Source organism: Chionomys nivalis, chromosome X, assembly GCF_950005125.1.
Source record: "Chionomys nivalis chromosome X, mChiNiv1.1, whole genome shotgun sequence".
Taxonomy (NCBI): domain Eukaryota; kingdom Metazoa; phylum Chordata; class Mammalia; order Rodentia; family Cricetidae; genus Chionomys; species Chionomys nivalis.
Window position 1 is genome coordinate 49,535,453 of NC_080112.1, and position 18,301 is coordinate 49,553,753.

At 42.0% G+C, this 18,301-nt stretch overlaps 1 protein-coding gene across 1 annotated transcript; it reads left to right on the forward strand.

Moving 5' to 3' along the window:
- The first annotated feature begins 2,354 nt into the window (after positions 1-2,354).
- Positions 2,355-17,079, forward strand: LOC130868367 (uncharacterized). Its single transcript, XM_057760616.1, is given in 5 exon segments — positions 2,355-2,459; positions 11,252-12,433; positions 12,435-13,274; positions 13,277-14,834; positions 17,000-17,079. Coding segments are annotated over 5 exon segments (3,765 nt in total).
- The last annotated feature ends 1,222 nt before the right edge of the window (positions 17,080-18,301 follow it).

Genomic DNA, 18,301 nt, shown 5'->3' on the forward strand with positions numbered 1-18,301 from the left:
CCTTAAAGTATAATGGATACTTCTACAGAAGAGGTAGAGATGATGTTGGTTGGAGTAGTATAAGAGAGTAAAGTGAGTGCTATGTTCATGCATGCAATTGTCAAAGAACAAATTTTATTAATAAAGAAGTGATATTAAATTTCTGTAAGCAGTTATTAGGCATATCAATTGTAAGAGAGCTCTTCAATTTTAAGGTAGGAAAATTTTGCATTTAATATTAGGAATGATTACATATGGTACATAGAAATGCTGGCCCAGAAACAGAAACATTTTCATTTCAATTTTAAAAGTATAAACTAGGGTGGAAGGTACACACAAGAATAGTAAGCTTCCCTAGTACAGTTACCAAGTAGCTGATCCCTTACTTAGACTATGAAGTTCTTCTTTGTGTTGATATGACAAATAGACAAATAAAAGACTGATAAACCAGATTATTTTTTTCTCACACAGTGATAGAAATGTCTATTCAGAGAAATATACCAAAGATCTGATCACAAAAAAAGGTTTTACCATATGAACAAGCAATTGCAGTTTGATGTACACACATGAGAACTACAAACATATTTTCTCACAAAAATTTACACATGGAGTATCACAACAGAACTTTTTATATGCAAACAGTAGAAGAGTCAAATATGTCCTGATGAGTAAACAAAATACGATCTATTGCTATAACTGAATATTTTATTGTCATAAAATTAAGTATTATTAAATTCTTTAGTACATATGAAGCAAGATAACATTTATATAATATATCTAGAATATCCAGACACAGATAGACAAAATCAGGCTAATGGTTTTTAAATGTTTGGTGGGAAATTTTAGCTGACTAATGAGCAAGTAAAAGGTATCTCAAGGAATGGTGAAATTATTTTAAAATAGGATACTGCTGTTAGGTTTACAATACTGTGAACAGACTCCCCAATATATGCATAAATAATAAAATGTTATAGTTACTTGAAGCTTATTTCATTAGAAAATATTTTAAAATAAAAAATAGTCAAAATGGAGAATAAATTAGCAGCTGTAAAGGAATCAAAACAAAACAGGAACACTAATTTAGAAATCAGGAAAACAGCTGGGCGGTGGTGGCGTACGCCTTTAATCCCAGCACTTGGGAGGCAGAGGCAGGCGGATCTCTGTGAGTTCGAGACCAGCCTGGTCTACAAGAGCTAGTTCCAGGACAGGCTCCAAAACCACAGAGAAACCCTGTCTCGAAAAACCAAAAAAAAAAAAAAAAAGAAATCAGGAAAACAAAAATAGTACAAATGAAAAAGAATATTATCAAAGTAAATTATACATATGTGAAGAAATGATAGATGTATATATGTATATATAAAATAAAAGTTCTTGTTTTAGATAATAGATACTAAAAGATAAACTTTTACAAGTTCATTTATGCACTGGAAATATATATATATATGTGACACAAACTAGACAAACTTGATGGCGCAATTTTGATATTGAACTTTGAAAGACATTAGGAAATGATTTGGTTAAATATATGAGTGCGTGTCCTCTAAAATACATATAAATAATGAAAAATTCAAACAGATATGGGCACATTTTAAATATTCTTCAAATAAATACTCGGCAGGTAATTAATGAGTGTTAAATTCAATAACTAGTTCAGAGGAGAGTCAAAGAATGGTTTCGATCCTAATACATGAACTGGCTTTGTGGGAGCTTAGCCTGTTTGGACGCTCACCTTTCTGGACGTAGATAGAAGGACCTTGGTCTTCCCGCAGGGCAGGGAATTTGGACTGCTCTTCAGTAACGAGAGGGAGGGGGAATGGAGTGGGGGGAGGAGAAGAGGAGTGGGGATAGGGGGAGGGAAGTGGGGGGAGGGCAATATTTGGGAGGAGGGGAGGGAAATGGGAAATGGGGAGCAGGTGGAAATTTTAATTAAAAAAGAATAAAAATAAATAAATAAGTAAAAAAAAAAGAACAACAAAAAAAAAAGAATATAAACAGCAGTACTGGTTAGAACTATGAAATGGAAGCAAGATTAGTAATTTTCTTGTGAGTAGAAGGTGCATATGAGGCTACTGGAGCTTTCCTGCATGCTAGGTGAAATAGAGTTGGTTTACACAGGGCTGTACATGTGGTTTGAGGTAATATAAAACTAGTCTTGTCCATAACTGGAGGCTACATCCTACAGACAAAAGCTTGCCATTAATACAAAAACTTTGTCAACTGGTGAAAATCCCGGTCCACCAGAGCCGAACTTCTGTTTCCTGTTAGCCAAGTGGAGCGCTATCTTCGAAAAGGAAACTATTCCCAGCGACTGAGCTCTTTATACGCCTGTGTTCCTTGCTGGTTTACTCGAGTACATAACATCCAACATCCTTGAGATGGCTTTCTATGAAGCTTGCATCAACGGCAAGAAGCGCATCACACCAGAGCACTTGAATTGGGAGACAGAGAACGACAGCCAGTTCAGTCAACTCTTCAAAGAGGTTACAAAATCTGTGTCTGATTTGCCAGACACTAATGAGTACTGATGATGCTTGGATCTCAGAGGGTGGAGGTTCTGCCCCTTGAGCCTTTACCAGCCCCAGTGTTCTTCTAGCTGGGGGGAACTAATCAGTCATGCTATTGAAACATGTAAACAGGTTAGTAGTTTTGATGCTTTTAAATTTTGAAAGAGAGTTGTTCTGAGGTACCTAAAATGGGACAGAGGATGCTAGAGTGAAAACTGCCTGTAGTCAATATGGAATATTTTAACTGTGATTTCCAGAGAAATGTTTCTAGATAGTGATGATGTGCACAGTGGCCCCGTTAGAAGGAGGTGACCCCATAAAGGATTGGGAGACCATGCTAGTGTGTTGGGAGCATGGAAGGCTATGGGAAGTTAAGAAATTGTCTGAGACCTCCCTGGTATAGAGTTAACTCAAGAGAGTAGCTGAAGACACGGACTGTGGTAGGGAAGACTTTATTCTTGGAAGAGAATTTCTCAGGTCAGCAGGTGAAGGAAATGTGAAGGTGGCCAAGGCGTAGAGAGAAACGAGCTTTCCGTATTAGCTTAATGAGTCACATTTTTCATAAAAGCAGTGGCTTCTTCATGTGTGTGGAATATAAGAAACCTCTCTTTGATTTGCCAAATATAAGCTGGCTTGTAGGTTATAAACTGCTGCTTCTCACAGCACACCACTCAGCAGAAGCTGTAAACAACTTCATCTGTTTCATTCCTTGTCTTCACATACTAAGGCTGGTTCCCAAAGTGAAGTTGAACATGATGAACTGTGCACTGGATCTAGTGGTTATGATATCCACCTTTTGTGGTCTCTTAAGGGGGTACAAAAGAGTTTTATGTAAAATACAGAAGGAAGCAGAAATAAACACATCAGGCATGCTACACTGTGTTCAAGCCCCTGTCTCTTTACCATGATGATTCCCTCTCTCTATTTTAGTGGAAGCAGAAGGGCCAGACTTGGCCTTAGCTTAGTCAAAGGAGTGTCCTAAGGAGAAAAAAAGTAGTGTCCACATATGGAACACATACTTACTCAAACCTAGGAACCATTTCCTGCAACATAATGCACACTGAACCTTCTGTTTACAGGAGCTTCTGTGTCTAGATGTCTACCACAAATATGTATGCGTCACTGTAGAGCAAGAAAGTACCTTTTAAATAAACTCTCATCCTCCCTACTATTGGAATAGCAAGCAGGTCTTTTTTTTAGAAATCATAAATATACAATAATTCCTGCCTGATCTCATGGTAAGGACTTATTTGCCTCTTCTTTTCCCTGTAGAAAATAAGCCCTATGTCCAAGGCCCTGGTTTCTCTTCACATAGTGGCCTTCAGTGACAATTGGGTATATTTATAATGGACAGTGCCAGGGAATTACTCAAATTCGACCTTTGACAATAGGCTAAATAGCTATCTGTTGTTTAAAAGTTGTTTCTTATAGATATGACTTATCATAGCCCAAACCTAGTACTTTGCCCTGAAGATAAAAGGAGAAAAAATCATGGTACATCAGATAAATAAGGTGAGCAGCTCTGTGTAGTCTGCAGAACAGAGGGTATTACTGATAATGAGGGCTACTATAAAGAGACAGGCATCTTTCATTCCTTCAGATTCTTTTTCCTGTCTGAGATGGAATTTAGAGGTTGTACTTGACTAAGTTCTAGTTGGCAAACCTTTGTAGAGTCAAGTAGTTTGGAGGGATCAGCAGTGACGCTTCTCTCCCTTTATACATGTACTCATAAGTGCCTAGAAATTTCCCAGGAAACAAAAGAGTCATGAACAACATAGCAAAAGCCTGATGCATCACCCTGTCAATGAACCTTCTATGAATGCAAGGAGTCCCTTTGTGGAACTAATGAGGGGGTATGAACACTGAGGAATGCATAAGCATACTTAACAGCAGGCTTTCTGTAACCTTCTGAGATGAAAGAATGGAGTATTGTGAAGAAGGATGCCAACTGTTTGGGTCCAACAGAAGGACTCATTGGTAACCAGTGCCCTATTGAGGGAAGGTAACCGGTAGTATGCCTGGGCAACAAAAAGAATGCCAATCAGGTGTGTGATCAAAATACCCTCAGGGTCTGAAATGGGCCAATGTGTTAGAAAATATCAATTATAAGAGTATGTGACCTCAAGAGTCAAACATTAGGAACTCATGGTGTAACAATGGCTTAATATTGGTATGAACACAAGGTAGACTAACCTCACACTAAAAGCCTCCTTTGATAGCAGAGATTTTACAAAGGCCCAAGTGCTCCCTTCCCAAAATATGTGACCAATCTAGTAGGATGTAATTGAAGGGAGCGGGACAGTCTGACCATTTAGAAAAAGAATGTGTTACCCTAAAAGTGAGATTCTAGAGAGAGGCTATTCTAAACTCAGATATACTATTTCTTTTTGCAAAACCAAAGTGACAGCTCACATACGTAGTCTGTACAACATATATGTTTTCTTAAAAGAAAATTATTTAGGTTATGATCATTAAAAATCTTTTTTACCTGAGTGACTGATTTTTTTCTCCTCTGGAAATGTTAAAATATATGGTTATGATCATCTGGAAATTGCAAGGGGCTGTTCCATTAGCACAAATATCCCTTGTTTGCTACACTCTTCCTCCCTTAATATTAAGGTTGGTTCCACTTTGTCCATGTACTGTCAATGAGAGTGTGTTAGAGATGACCAGTAACAAGCTATTTTTGGGTTGACCCTAGTCCACAAATCCATCTTATGAGAACCAGAACATGAAATTTTATTTTGTTCTTTTAGGCATATTGATATATCTAAGTATGGCAGTGACTGAGGCCTCTGTTTTAATGTTTCTTGTAAGATTCTTTTACAGAAAGGTAAAAATTATCTTCATTTCATACTATGTATTTTATAATAATATAGGAAGATAAATATCTAAATTTCTATTAAGAAGAATTTACTAAGCTAAAGCAATAACAGGAGGCAGGTTAGGTAATGCAGTTACATATATGAGTTCTACAACATAGGATGGAAGGAATCCATGAGTTCACCTGAATTTAGAACTCATATTCTATGAGTTCTATGTCTAAATTTATGTGGTTAGAAAATTTTCAAAAACCCACTAGAAGTATGTAGTTGTCAGGCTTAACCTTTTCTAAGAAAACTCCCATTGAATGAAAGAATGTGGTATGGGACTAAAAGAACTTTTCATCATATCTACTTAATAACTGAGGCCAGCAAAGTCCAGAGATGGTAACCAGGTCTCTAAAGACTATAATGTGAAGCAACACAGTCACAGTGAGGATCCAGCACACATGCATGATGTTTAGGCTCTTTCTTCCAGTCTTTCCTGAGAGAAGCACTGTTAAATAGAGGCCCTTGTGATGTTCTCCCCTCTGAACATGAAGCTCAAGCCTTCACTGTGAACCTATTAGGGAATCTTGGATTTTAAAAAAGCAGTTTCAAGTACTGTGTGTGTGTGTGTATATATATATTTTTTTACATCCCAATTGTTGTTTCCCCTTCCCTTATCATCCCATTCCCTAACTTTCACCAATTACTCTCTGCCCTCTCCCATCCACTCCTCCTCAGTCTCCTTTTGGAAAGAGGCAGGCCTCCCATGGAAGTCAACATAGCATTGCTAATCAAGTTGACACTGGACCAAACTCTTCCTCCTGCATCAAGGGTGGGTAAGGCAACCTAGCGTGGGGAATAGTTTATCAAAAGACAGTTCAAGCACCAGGAACAGGCCATGATCTCATTGCTAGGAGACCGACAAACAAACCAAGTGACAAAAATCCCACACATGCAGTGGGCGTATGTTGGTCCCATGCAGGGTCCCTAGCTGTTGATCCAGAGTTGGTGATCTCTCAAGAGCTCAGGACAGCTATCATTGTGGGTTCTTACCCCTGTCATGACATTGTCTCCTCTGGTTAATAAAATTCTTCCTCCCTCACTTTAATAGGACTCCTGGAGCTTGGCCCAGTGCTTCACTGTGGATCTCTAGATCTGCTTCATTCTGTTAATAGATAAGGGCTCTCTGATAACAATTAGGCTAGTCATCAATCTAATAAGAAGAGATGGCCAGTTGAGCCACCCTCTCCACTCTTTCTATGAATCTCATTGGACTCATCCTTGTGAGTTCCAACAAGTTTCCCTAGAACCAGGTTTCTCCATTACCCAGAAATGCACTGCACCATCCAAAAATCTCTTTTATTGATGGAGGAAGGTCATTGGCTAATAAAGAAACTGCCTTGGCCCATTTGATTGGCCAGCCTTTAGGTAGGTGGAGTAAACAGAACAGAATGTTGGGAGGAAGAGGAAGTGAGCTTAGACGCCATGCTCTCCTCTCCCAGGCAGATGCGATGCCACTGTCCTCTCCAGAGCAGATGGGTGAAGCTCTGACCCAGGATGGACATAAGCTAGAATCTTCCTTGTAAGTGCACCTCAAGGTGCTACACACATTAATGGAAATGGGCCAGGCAGTGTTTAAAAGAATACAGTTTGTGTGTTGTTATTTTGGGGCATAAGCTAGCTAGGCGACCAGGAGCTGGGGCGGCAGGAACACAGCCTGCAGCTCCTACAACAGAATGGCCCCCAATGTGTGGACAACTATATCCACAGAAAGCATGTGAAAGCTTGGGAAAGAATAGAGTAAAGCAAGTTTTCTTGGTAGCAGCAATTTCTCGGGTCTGCTCTGCTTGCTAGAGGCAAGCAAGTGCTCTCATCTAAGAGAGGCTTCCTGACTCAGCTTTAGCTGCAAAACCCTGCAGCTCATTAAGAGGTCCTGCCATGAACACTTGAACGTTGTTGATGAAAAGCTGACTGCATGATTGTTTGTTTTCAGCCGTAGCAGGAAAAACAGTTGTGCTGTTTTAAAATACTGGCTTTCTGGGCCGTCCTGCAAGGGCAAACTCTGACTGTTTGAGGCAGGAGGGCCAACTACAGAGAGAGGACTTGAGTGTTGTCTGTGGACATACTGTTGCAGCTTGTTTGCTGGCAAGGACCTTGAAACGCCACAGAGTTGTGTTGATAAACTTGGCTACAGTCGGTATCTCCGCCATGAGGCTGGAAAGCTAAGGAATGGGCTGGATCTAGCTGGCAAAGCCATGGCTTTAATCCTACCCATATTGTTCAGTAATTTAAAGGCTCATGTGGTCAGAAAAAGAGATATACAGAAAAGAGAGATTCAAAGACAAAGAAAATTTCTAAATGGTTTACAGTGTGTTAAAAATATATGCAGGCTAAATGTTAAAGTTCTTAAAGAAAAAAAAAACAACCTTTGGGAGGCAGAGGGAGATTGACCTCTGTGACTTCAAGGTGTTGTAGCACATGCCTTTAATCCCAATGCCTGGGAGGCAGAGACAGAAGGATCTCTAAGAGTTCAAGGACAGCCAGGTCTACAGAGTTATTCCAAGACAAAGATATACAGAGAATATAAAATAAAAGTAAAAATAAATGAAATAGAAGTTAAAATAAAGCCACACAAAGATGGAAAATACACAGAGAATCTTGATACTGTATGCTATTATGCTCTCTTTGAATTGTTTGAATGTTGAGGAAAGAGCAACAGATGCTAAAAGATATTTCTTTATAAATGCTACTGAACTAATCCAACATAGATATTTTGAAAATACCTTGACTTCAGAATTTGGATCTAAGGATATGATACTTTGGAAAAGAGATTCTTCTTTTGTTTTCACAGACGATGACACCCTGCAGATTGCTTCCATCCCAATATGGTATGATAGACCACGCCCTCCTGAAAGGTTGCAGTGAACACCTTCAAAAAATTACTTCGCTCAATTGCCGACTGAGATGAACCTAACAGACAGGTTACACCATAAAAGACCTAATTAACAGTGACCCTATAAAGCAGGAAGCAGTTTGGAGACAAAAATCTGCGCCCATGTTCCCAAATATTGTTTATAAATGTTCTTTTACATTTAAAGGGGGATATGATAGAGGTATGAATAATTTGCATTAGTATAGCTTTTGCTTTATGGATAGAGATTTAAGGTCAATTTTGTTATATGTATATGTATTTCTGATCTTGATTAAGGTATTGTGATTGTGTAGTTCACTTAAAAATGTAATGTATATAGGTTGTTAATAGATAATCATAATAGTCAAGTTTGTAGTCATGTTAGTTAAGATTTTCTCGATGTACATAGATATATTTTAGATAGACATTCTTCATATCTTTCAAAGACTACGGAATATGCTATTTAATGTTATAATAACTTAGAACTTTTCATGTCAATGAGACACTCTGCTCCTGGCAGCACCAATCTACTTCAAGAAGAAGATGGGCATCGAAGAGGATCCTTATGGAGTTTGTTAGCCATTTGGGCAAGAAACTGCTCTTGCCTGGACTATTGTATAAACTGGACACAGAGAACCTGCAGAGAGAGGACTACTGAACTTGCCTAAAGGTGAGATGATCTTTCTGGGTTCCTGATTCATGAAAGAGTCTGAGAGACATTCTGCAGGACACAGCAGATAGTGACTGAACTACCTTTGAAATTTCCTGCTTCATGGAAATGTCTCTGGATACTATGGGCCTTTAGGCCGAAGATGGATGCCCCAATGGTACAGAGGAACTTTGGGTGACTGTCCAGGCAGTGAGATGTCTCTGTGATTTCTAGAGTTTTGTAAGTTGCTTACTTCTCATTTACTTAGGTAATATTATATCCTTCTGGAGTCTTTGATAGAGTTGAAGAATAGATAGATAGTTATAGTTTTCCTTAGTTATGATAGAGATAAAATAGATGTAAATATTGTAACTGTAATTCTTGCTTGATAACTGTTTTGTTATATGTAATTTTGCTGTTAAAGTGAATGCCTTTCCTTTTTGTTTAAACAGAAAAAGGTGAAATGATGGAGGAAGGTCATTGGCTAATAAAGAAACTGCCATGGCCCATTTGATTGGCCAGCCTTTAGGTGGGTGGAGTAAACAGAACAGAATGCTGGGAGGAAGAGGAAGTGAGCTTAGACGCCATACTTCCCTCTCCCGGGCAGATGCGATGCCACTGTCCTCTCCAGAGCAGATGGGTGAAGCTCCGACCCAGGATGGACGTAGGCTAGAATCTTCCTTGTAAGCGCACCTCAAGGTGCTACACACATTAATAGAAATGGGCCAGGCACTGTTTAAAAGAATACAGTTTGTGTGTTGTTATTTTGGGGCATAAGCTAGCTAGGCAACCAGGAGCTGGGGAGGCAGGAACACAGCCTGCAGCTCCCACAACATTTTATTAATATCCCCCTCCTCCCGGCTCCCAACTTGCCCAATCAGATCGCACATGTTCCTATCAACCATTCCCCCAACCCACAGTTTCCTCCAGAGATCTCTTCTATTTTTCCTTCTCAATTTTCTGAGAAACTGCCATATCTATTTCCAAAGTGGCTGTACAACTTGCATTCCACCAGCAGTGAAGGTGTGTTCCCCTTACTACAATAGTCTCCAATAAAAGGTGTCATTAATGTTTTTGATCTTAGCTATTCTGACAGGTTAAAGATGGTATATAACAAAGTTTTTCTCACACCTGCAAGTTCCTGAGTAAATATTCAGAGCCTTATATTAATTATAAATTTTGCCCAATGATGCAGGCTTATTGCTAATTAGCTCTTACTTTTAAATTAACCCATTTCTTTTTAAAGATTTTTTTGCTGTTTATTATGTATACAATGTTTTGCCTGCAAGTATGTCTGCACACCAAAAAAAGGGCACTAGATCTTATTACAGATGGTTGTGAGCCTAGAAGAGCAGCCAGGGCTCTTAACTCTCTGAGCCATCTCTCCAGCCCCAAATTATCCCATTTCTCTTTTTATGCATTTATTTTATTTTTTACCAAGAGGCTCTTGACTTGTTATCTCACATCTTGCTTCCATGGCAGCTGCTGGCTCTGCCTACATTCTCCCTTGTATTCAATTTGGATTTCCCATCTAGCTATATTCTACCCTGCCATAGGTAAAACTAGCTTTCTTCACCAACAAATAATGACAAGACATATGCACAGCATACAGAAGGACATACTACACCAACGATATCTCAGAGTCCTTTTGATTTTCATTTCCCTGATGGCTAAAGGTGTTGAAAAATTCTTTAAGTGTACCTAGGCCATTTGAAATTCTTCTTTTCGTAATTCTCTCTTTAGATCAGCATACCATTTTAATTAGGATTATTTAGCATTTTGATGTCTAGTTTCTTGAGTTCTTTATGTATTTTGGCAATTAACCGTTTGTCATACGTGGGGATGATGACTATCTTTTCCATTATGTAGCCTGCTGTTTTGTCTTATCAACAGTGTCCTTTACCTTATAGAATCTTTTCAGATTCTTTTTTTTTAAATTTCTTTTTTTTGAGTTTTATTTTAATTTTTTAATTAATTAATTTATTTAATTATTAAAGATTTCTGCCTCTTCCCTGCCACCACCTCCCATCCCCCCCCCAATCAAGTCTTCCTCCCTCCTCAGCCCAAAGAGCAATCAGGTTTCCCTGCCCTGTGGTAGGTCCAAGGATCACCCACCTCCATCCAGGTCTATTAAAGTGAGCATCCAAACTACCTAGGCTCCCACATAGCCATTACGTGCAATAGGATCAAAAATCCATTGCCATTGTTCTTCAGTTCTCAGTAGTCCTCATTGTCTACTATGTTCAGTGGGACCGGTTTTGTCCCATGCTTTTTCAGACCCCGACCAGCTCTGACCAAGGAAGTGAAAGATCTATTTGGCAAGAACTTTAAGCCTCGCAAACCTAGAGGCCCCGGCCCCAAACCACAGGTCTCACTCCTTTCCCTAGATGATGACTAGGGAAGTCAGGGCCAGGAGCCCCCCCCCGAGCCCCGGGTAACACTCAATGTTGGGGGGCAACCAGTCACCTTCCTAGTTGATACCGGAGCCCAGCATTCAGTCCTCACCCAGTCCGCAGGACCACTCAGCGAGCGAACTGCCTGGGTGCAAGGTGCCACAGGCGGAAAACAATATCGTTGGACCACCGAACGGAAGGTACAACTGGCGACTGGTAAAGTAACCCATTCCTTCCTACATGTTCCCGACTGCCCATATCCATTATTAGGGCGAGATTTACTCACTAAATTGAAGGCCCAAATTCATTTTGAAGGGGAGAAAATTCAAGTGGCAGGCCCAAACGGCGGCCCCCTACAGGTATTGACTTTACAATTGGAAGAAGAATATCGACTGTATGAAAATAACCAAGAGACTAAGGGGCCCAAGGACTTGGACACTTGGCTTGCAGAGTACCCCCTGGCATGGGCAGAGACGGGAGGTATGGGGCTCGCCTTGCAGCAACCCCCACTGATTATAGATCTGAAGGCCACGGCGACCCCAGTCTCAATTAAACAATACCCCCTGTCGAATGAAGCCTACCAAGGGATAAGGCCCCATATAAAGAGATTGTTAGATCAAGGTATCCTGATTCCGTGTCGGTCTCCATGGAATACCCCCCTTCTCCCAGTAAAGAAATCAGGAACCGGGGACTATAGACCGGTACAGGATCTCAGGGAAGTCAATAAAAGGGTTGAGGACATACATCCAACTGTCCCCAATCCATATAATTTACTGAGCACCTTGCCACCGTCTCATACATGGTATACAGTGCTGGATTTGAAGGATGCCTTCTTCTGTCTCAGATTAAACCCTAAGAGCCAACCCCTTTTTGCTTTTGAATGGAAAGACCCTGAACTGGGAATTTCAGGCCAACTAACCTGGACCAGACTCCCACAGGGCTTCAAGAATAGTCCCACCCTCTTTGATGAGGCCTTACATCGAGACCTCGCAGGTTTCAGAGTTCAACACCCATCGCTCATCTTGCTCCAGTACGTGGATGACCTTCTACTGGCAGCCTCCACAGAACATGACTGCCGGCAAGGTACGGGGGCCCTATTACAGACTCTGGGACTGCTGGGCTATCGAGCATCTGCCAAAAAGGCCCAGATATGCCAGACTGAAGTGACTTATTTGGGATATAAACTAGAGGGGGGGGCAGCGTTGGCTTACCGCTGCACGCAAAAAGACTGTGGCTAATATACCCCCACCCCAAAGCCATCGCCAGCTGCGGGAATTTCTGGGGACTGCTGGGTTCTGCCGCTTATGGATACCAGGTTTCGCGGAAATGGCGGCCCCTCTATACCCCCTCACCAAACAGGGGGTCCCCTTCATATGGACAGATGAACAGCAACAGGCTTTTGAGAATATTAAACGAGCCCTCTTATCCTCTCCGGCTCTAAGCCTGCCTGACATCACGAAGCCATTCGAACTGTACATTGATGAAAAACGAGGCTATGCCAAAGGTGTCTTGACCCAGAGACTTGGGCCATGGAAGCGTCCTGTTGCCTACTTGTCCAAGAAATTGGACCCAGTGGCTTCAGGTTGGCCCCCTTGTTTGAGAATGGTGGCAGCTATAGCCGTTCTCATAAAGGACGCTGGCAAGCTGACTTTGGGACAGCCTCTGACTATTCTGGCGCCCCATGCTGTTGAGGCGCTGGTCAGACAGCCTCCTGACAGATGGCTTTCCAATGCCCGTATGACGCACTACCAATCCTTGCTGTTGGACGCGGACCGAGTCCAATTCGGACCTGTGGTTGCCCTCAATCCGGCTACCCTGCTACCTCTGCCAGAGGGGCCCGATCAGCACGACTGCCTTCAGATCCTTGCGGAAATGCATGGAACTCGAGAAGACTTGACTGATCAGCCCCTTCCAGATGCAGACCACACCTGGTACACTGATGGAAGCAGTTACCTACTGAATGGTGAGCGCAAGGCAGGAGCCGCGGTTACCACGGAAACTCAGGTAATCTGGGCCAGTGCATTACCCACAGTGGCACCTCGGCTCAGCGAGCTGAACTTATTGCTCTGACCCAAGCTCTCAAGCTGGCAAAAGGTAAGAAACTAAATGTTTATACTGACAGTCGGTATGCATTTGCCACTGCACATATACATGGAGAGATTTATCGGAGGCGAGGGCTCCTAACCTCAGAAGGAAAGGAAATCAAAAACAGAGCAGAAATCCTTGCTCTATTAAAGGCCTTATTCCTCCCCAAAAGACTGAGTATTATGTATTGTCCTGGCCACCAAAAAGGAGATCGCGCTGAGGCCAGATGAAATCGGCAGGCGGATAAAGCAGCCCGAGAGGCTGCTTTGGGACCACAGATACTCCCCATAGTATCTGAACCCGTCCAATCCACTGCAGATTGGACCTATGATAAAGAGGATATAAATTTACTTCAAAAATTAGGGGCGGAATATAACCCTACAAGCAGACAATGGATTTACAAAGGAAAAATAGCCATGACCATAAAAATAACTCATGAACTCATAGACTATTTACATAAATTGACCCACTTGGGTATAAAGAAAATGAAGATTCTTTTAGACAGAATGAAAACTGGACAATACCTACTGAACAGAAATGAGGCACTCCAACGAGCAACAGATAACTGCAGGGCCTGTGCTCAAATTAATACAGGCCACTCAAAAGCTCTTCAAAGGGTGCGTCTCCGAGGACATCGACCAGGTGTTCATTGGGAAATAGACTTTACTGAAGTAAAACCTGGTCTATATGGATATAGGTATATACTGGTATTTATAGACACCTTTTCAGGATGGGTAGAGGCCTACCCCACCAGACATGAGACTGCCAAGATGGTTGCCAAGAAGCTACTAGAAGAAATTTTTCCCCCATACGGAATGCCAAAGGTATTGGGTTCTGATAATGGGCCGGCCTTCGTCTCCCAGGTAAGTCAGTTGGTGGCCAAACTGTTGGGGATTGATTGGAAACTGCACTGTGCATATAGACCCCAAAGTTCAGGACAGGTAGAACGTATGAACAGAACTATTAAGGAGACTTTATCTAAATTAACGCTTGCAACTGGCTCAAAGGATTGGGTGTTGCTCCTGCCCCTGGCCCTATATCGGGCCAGGAATACTCCTGGACCACATGGCCTTACCCCTTTTGAGATACTATATGGGACACCACCCCCAGCCATACATTTTTTTGATACGAACATTACAGACTATGCTAACTCCCCTTCCTTACAAGCTCATTTGCAAGCCCTACAGCTGGTGCAACAGGAGATCTGGAAGCCTCTGGCAGCGGCATACCAGGATAACCTTAACCAGCCGGTGGTGCCTCACCAGTATCAGATTGGGGACACTGTTTGGGTCCGCAGACATCAAACTAAGAACATGGAACCACGCTGGAAAGGACCGTACACTGTTCTTCTGACTACCCCAATGGCACTGAAAGTGGACGGGATTGCTGCCTGGATCCACGCTTCACACGTGAAAGCAGCTAACCCAGAACAACAGACGGACAGCGAGAAGAAAGGATGGAAGATCCAGCGCACTCAAAACCCGCTAAAGTTAAGACTCATACATGGGGCCCCTTGATTATTTTGGGGGTCCTACTAGGAATGGGGATGACTGCCGGGGAGGGAAGCCCCCATCAGGTATATAATATCACCTGGAGGGTTACCAATCTTATGACAGGAACTACAGCGAATTCCACCTCCATATTGGGGACATTGACGGATGCCTTCCCCACTCTTTATTTCGATCTTTGTGACCTGGTAGGATCATCTTGGGATCCTTCTGACCAAGAACCATTCTCCGGTTACGGATGCCACCATCCAGGAGGAAGACATGGGACCCGGACTAAAGACATTTATGTTTGCCCTGGTCAAGGCGGGACCCGCGGATGTGGGGGTCCCGGAGAGGGGTACTGTGCTCAATGGGGATGTGAGACCACGGGAGAAGCTTATTGGAAGCCTAGCTCCTCCTGGGACTTAATTACCCTCAAACGAGGAACAATTTCTGGGTATACCGGGAGAGGACCATGGATATGCGGGGGTAAAGCCTGTGGTCCATGTTATGATTCCCTGAGCACCACCAACGTTCAGGGCTCTACCCCAGGGGGCAGATGCAACCCCTTGATCTTACAATTTACTGAACAGGGAAAGAAAGCAGCATGGGATGGACCTAAGTCTTGGGGGCTACGCCTCTACCGTACTGGATATGACCCCATCACCTTGTTTTCGATTTCCCGACAAATTATGAGTGCTTCTCCATCACAATCCGTCGGCCCCAATACTATCTTGGGAGACCAGCAGTCCCCCTCTAAGTCCAACCCACCCCCCAAACCTCAACCTATACCATTGGTTACGGCATCACCTTCGCATAAAACCAGCAGCTCACCCCCCAGATCTGGTCCCAAAACCCCGAGCATCACAATGACCCTCCAGCAACCCGGGACAGGGGATTGACTCCTGAAGTTAGTCGAGGGAGCCTTCTTAACCTTAAACTACTCTGATCCCACCCGGACGCAGGAATGTTGGCTATGTCTGGTTTCAAAGCCCCCGTACTATGAAGGCATTGCTGTTTCGCGGAATTTTTCCAATCACACTTCTGCTCCAACCAGTTGTACAACCCTTTCAGAGCATAAACTAACATTATCTGAGGTATCAGGAAGGGGACTTTGCATAGGTAAGGTCCCCCCATCTCATCAGGTACTATGTAGCCTAACTCAAGAAGTTTGGCCAGGGTCCCATTATCTGGAAGCCCCCAATGGGACTTGCTGGGCTTGCAGCACGGGATTGACACCGTGCGTGTCAACCTCAGTTCTTAATGTCAGCTCTGACTATTGCGTGCTCATAGAACTATGGCTCAAGATAATATACCATGAACCAGAATACATTATAGCCATTTTGAGAAAATTGGGGAAATAACTCGGTTTCGCAGAGAACCTGTATCTTTGACATTAGCTTTACTGCTTGGTGGACTCACTGTAGGAGGTATGGCGGCAGGAATAGGATCAGGAGTGGCCGCCCTAGCAGAGACCTCCCAATTTAGGCAGTTGCAACAAGCTATAAATACAGATCTTCAGGTATTAGAAGAATCAATCAGTACTCTTGAGAAATCTTTAACCTCACTCTCCGAGGTAGTCTTACAAAACAGAAGAGGATTAGATATTTTGTTCCTAAAAGAAGGAGGACTATGTGCAGCCCTAAAAGAAGAATGCTGCTTCTATGCAGACCAGACTGGGTTGGTACGAGACAGTATGACCAAACTCAGAGAGAGACTTAAACAGAGACAACAGTTGTTGGAAATAGGACAAGGCTGGTTTGAAGGGTGGTTTAATCGATCACCATGGTTTACCACCCTAGTCTCTTCCATCATGGGACCCTTAATGATCCTCCTACTTATATTACTCTTTGGGCCCTGCATTCTAAATAAATTAGTCCAGTTTGTGAAGGACAGGTTATCAGTTATACAGACTTTGGTACTAACCCAGCAATATCATCAATTAAGACAATATGACCCGGAGGTCCCAGGGTCCTGAACCAGCTGAATGAAAGATTCCATTCAAAGTAACAAGAGAAATGGGGGAATGAAGGACCCCCGCCCAGCTTAGCACTTGTAACGCCATTTTGCAAGGCTTGTACTACACGTTCAGGGTTCAACTGAGTACAGTATGAGAGGCTGCCAATAAAAATAAATGCAGAGACAGCCAAAACAAGATATCTGTGGTCAGACATTTTGTCTGAAGGAGGAACAAAAACACCGAGAAAAACCCTAGACCGAGCCAAGTCAGTTCATATCTGATATTTGGGAATTTGACTTAGCCTTGGACTCGGCCATATTCAGGCTGACCAATGGGAACCCTGTAACTATGCTTCTCGCTTCTGTGCCCGCGCTTCTGCTTCTCAACCCCTATAAAATTTCCCCGACCCCAGCCGGAGGCGCGCGAGTCATTCCAAAGACTTTGCCGCCCCAGGTACCTGTGCATCTGAATAAACCTCTTGCTGTTTGCATCCGCACGAGTGGTTTCAACTGATCCTTGGGTAGGGGGTCTCTCCAGAATAGAGACATCCCCTTGCGGGGGTCTTTCAATAGAGGATTCTTTTGGCTTTCCTTTGTTTTTCATTTTTTCCATACGAAATTGAGTAATGTTCTTCCAACGTCTGTGAAGAATTATGTTGAAATTTTTATGGGAATTGCATTGAATCTGTAGATTAATTTTGGTAGGAATGTCATTTCTACTAAGTAATTTTAGTTTACTGATCCATGATCATGGGAGATTGTTTCATTTTGTGATATTTTCTCCAATATCTCTCTTCAAAGATTTGAACTTCTTGTCATATGAATCTTTCACTTGTTTAGGTGGAATTACCCCATGATATTTTATGTTATTTGTGACTTTTGGAAAGGGTGTTGTTTCCCTGATTTCTTTCTCAGAAGATTTATTACTTGTATATAGGATGATGATTGATTTTTTGAATTAATCTTGTACGCAGACACATCATTGAAGGTAGTTATCAGTTGTAGGTGTTCCCTGATAGCAATTTTGGAGTCACTTATGTACCCAATCACATCATCTGCAAATAGCAAAAGTTTGATTTTTTTATATTCCATTTTATATCCCCTTGATCTCTTTTTGCTGTCTTATTGTTCGAGCTAGAATTTTGGTTGACTATATTGATTAGATATGGAGAGAGTGGACAGCCTTATCTTGTTCTTGATTTTAGTGGAATCATTTTGAGTTTCTTTCCATTTAATTTGACATTGTTTGTTGGCTTGCTGTGTATTGTTTTACTACGTTTTGGTATGTTCCTTGTACTCTTGATCACTCCAAGACTTTCATCATGAAGGGGTGTTGGATTTTGTCAAATAATTTTCAATATCTAAAGAAATGATCAAGTGGGTTTTTTTCTTTCAGTTTGTATATTGGATAGATTACATTGACAGATATTCATATGTTTAACCATCCCTGCATCTCTGAGATAAAGCCTATTTGATTGTTGTGGCTGATTTTTGTATGTGTTCTTAAGTTTAGTTTAGCAGTAT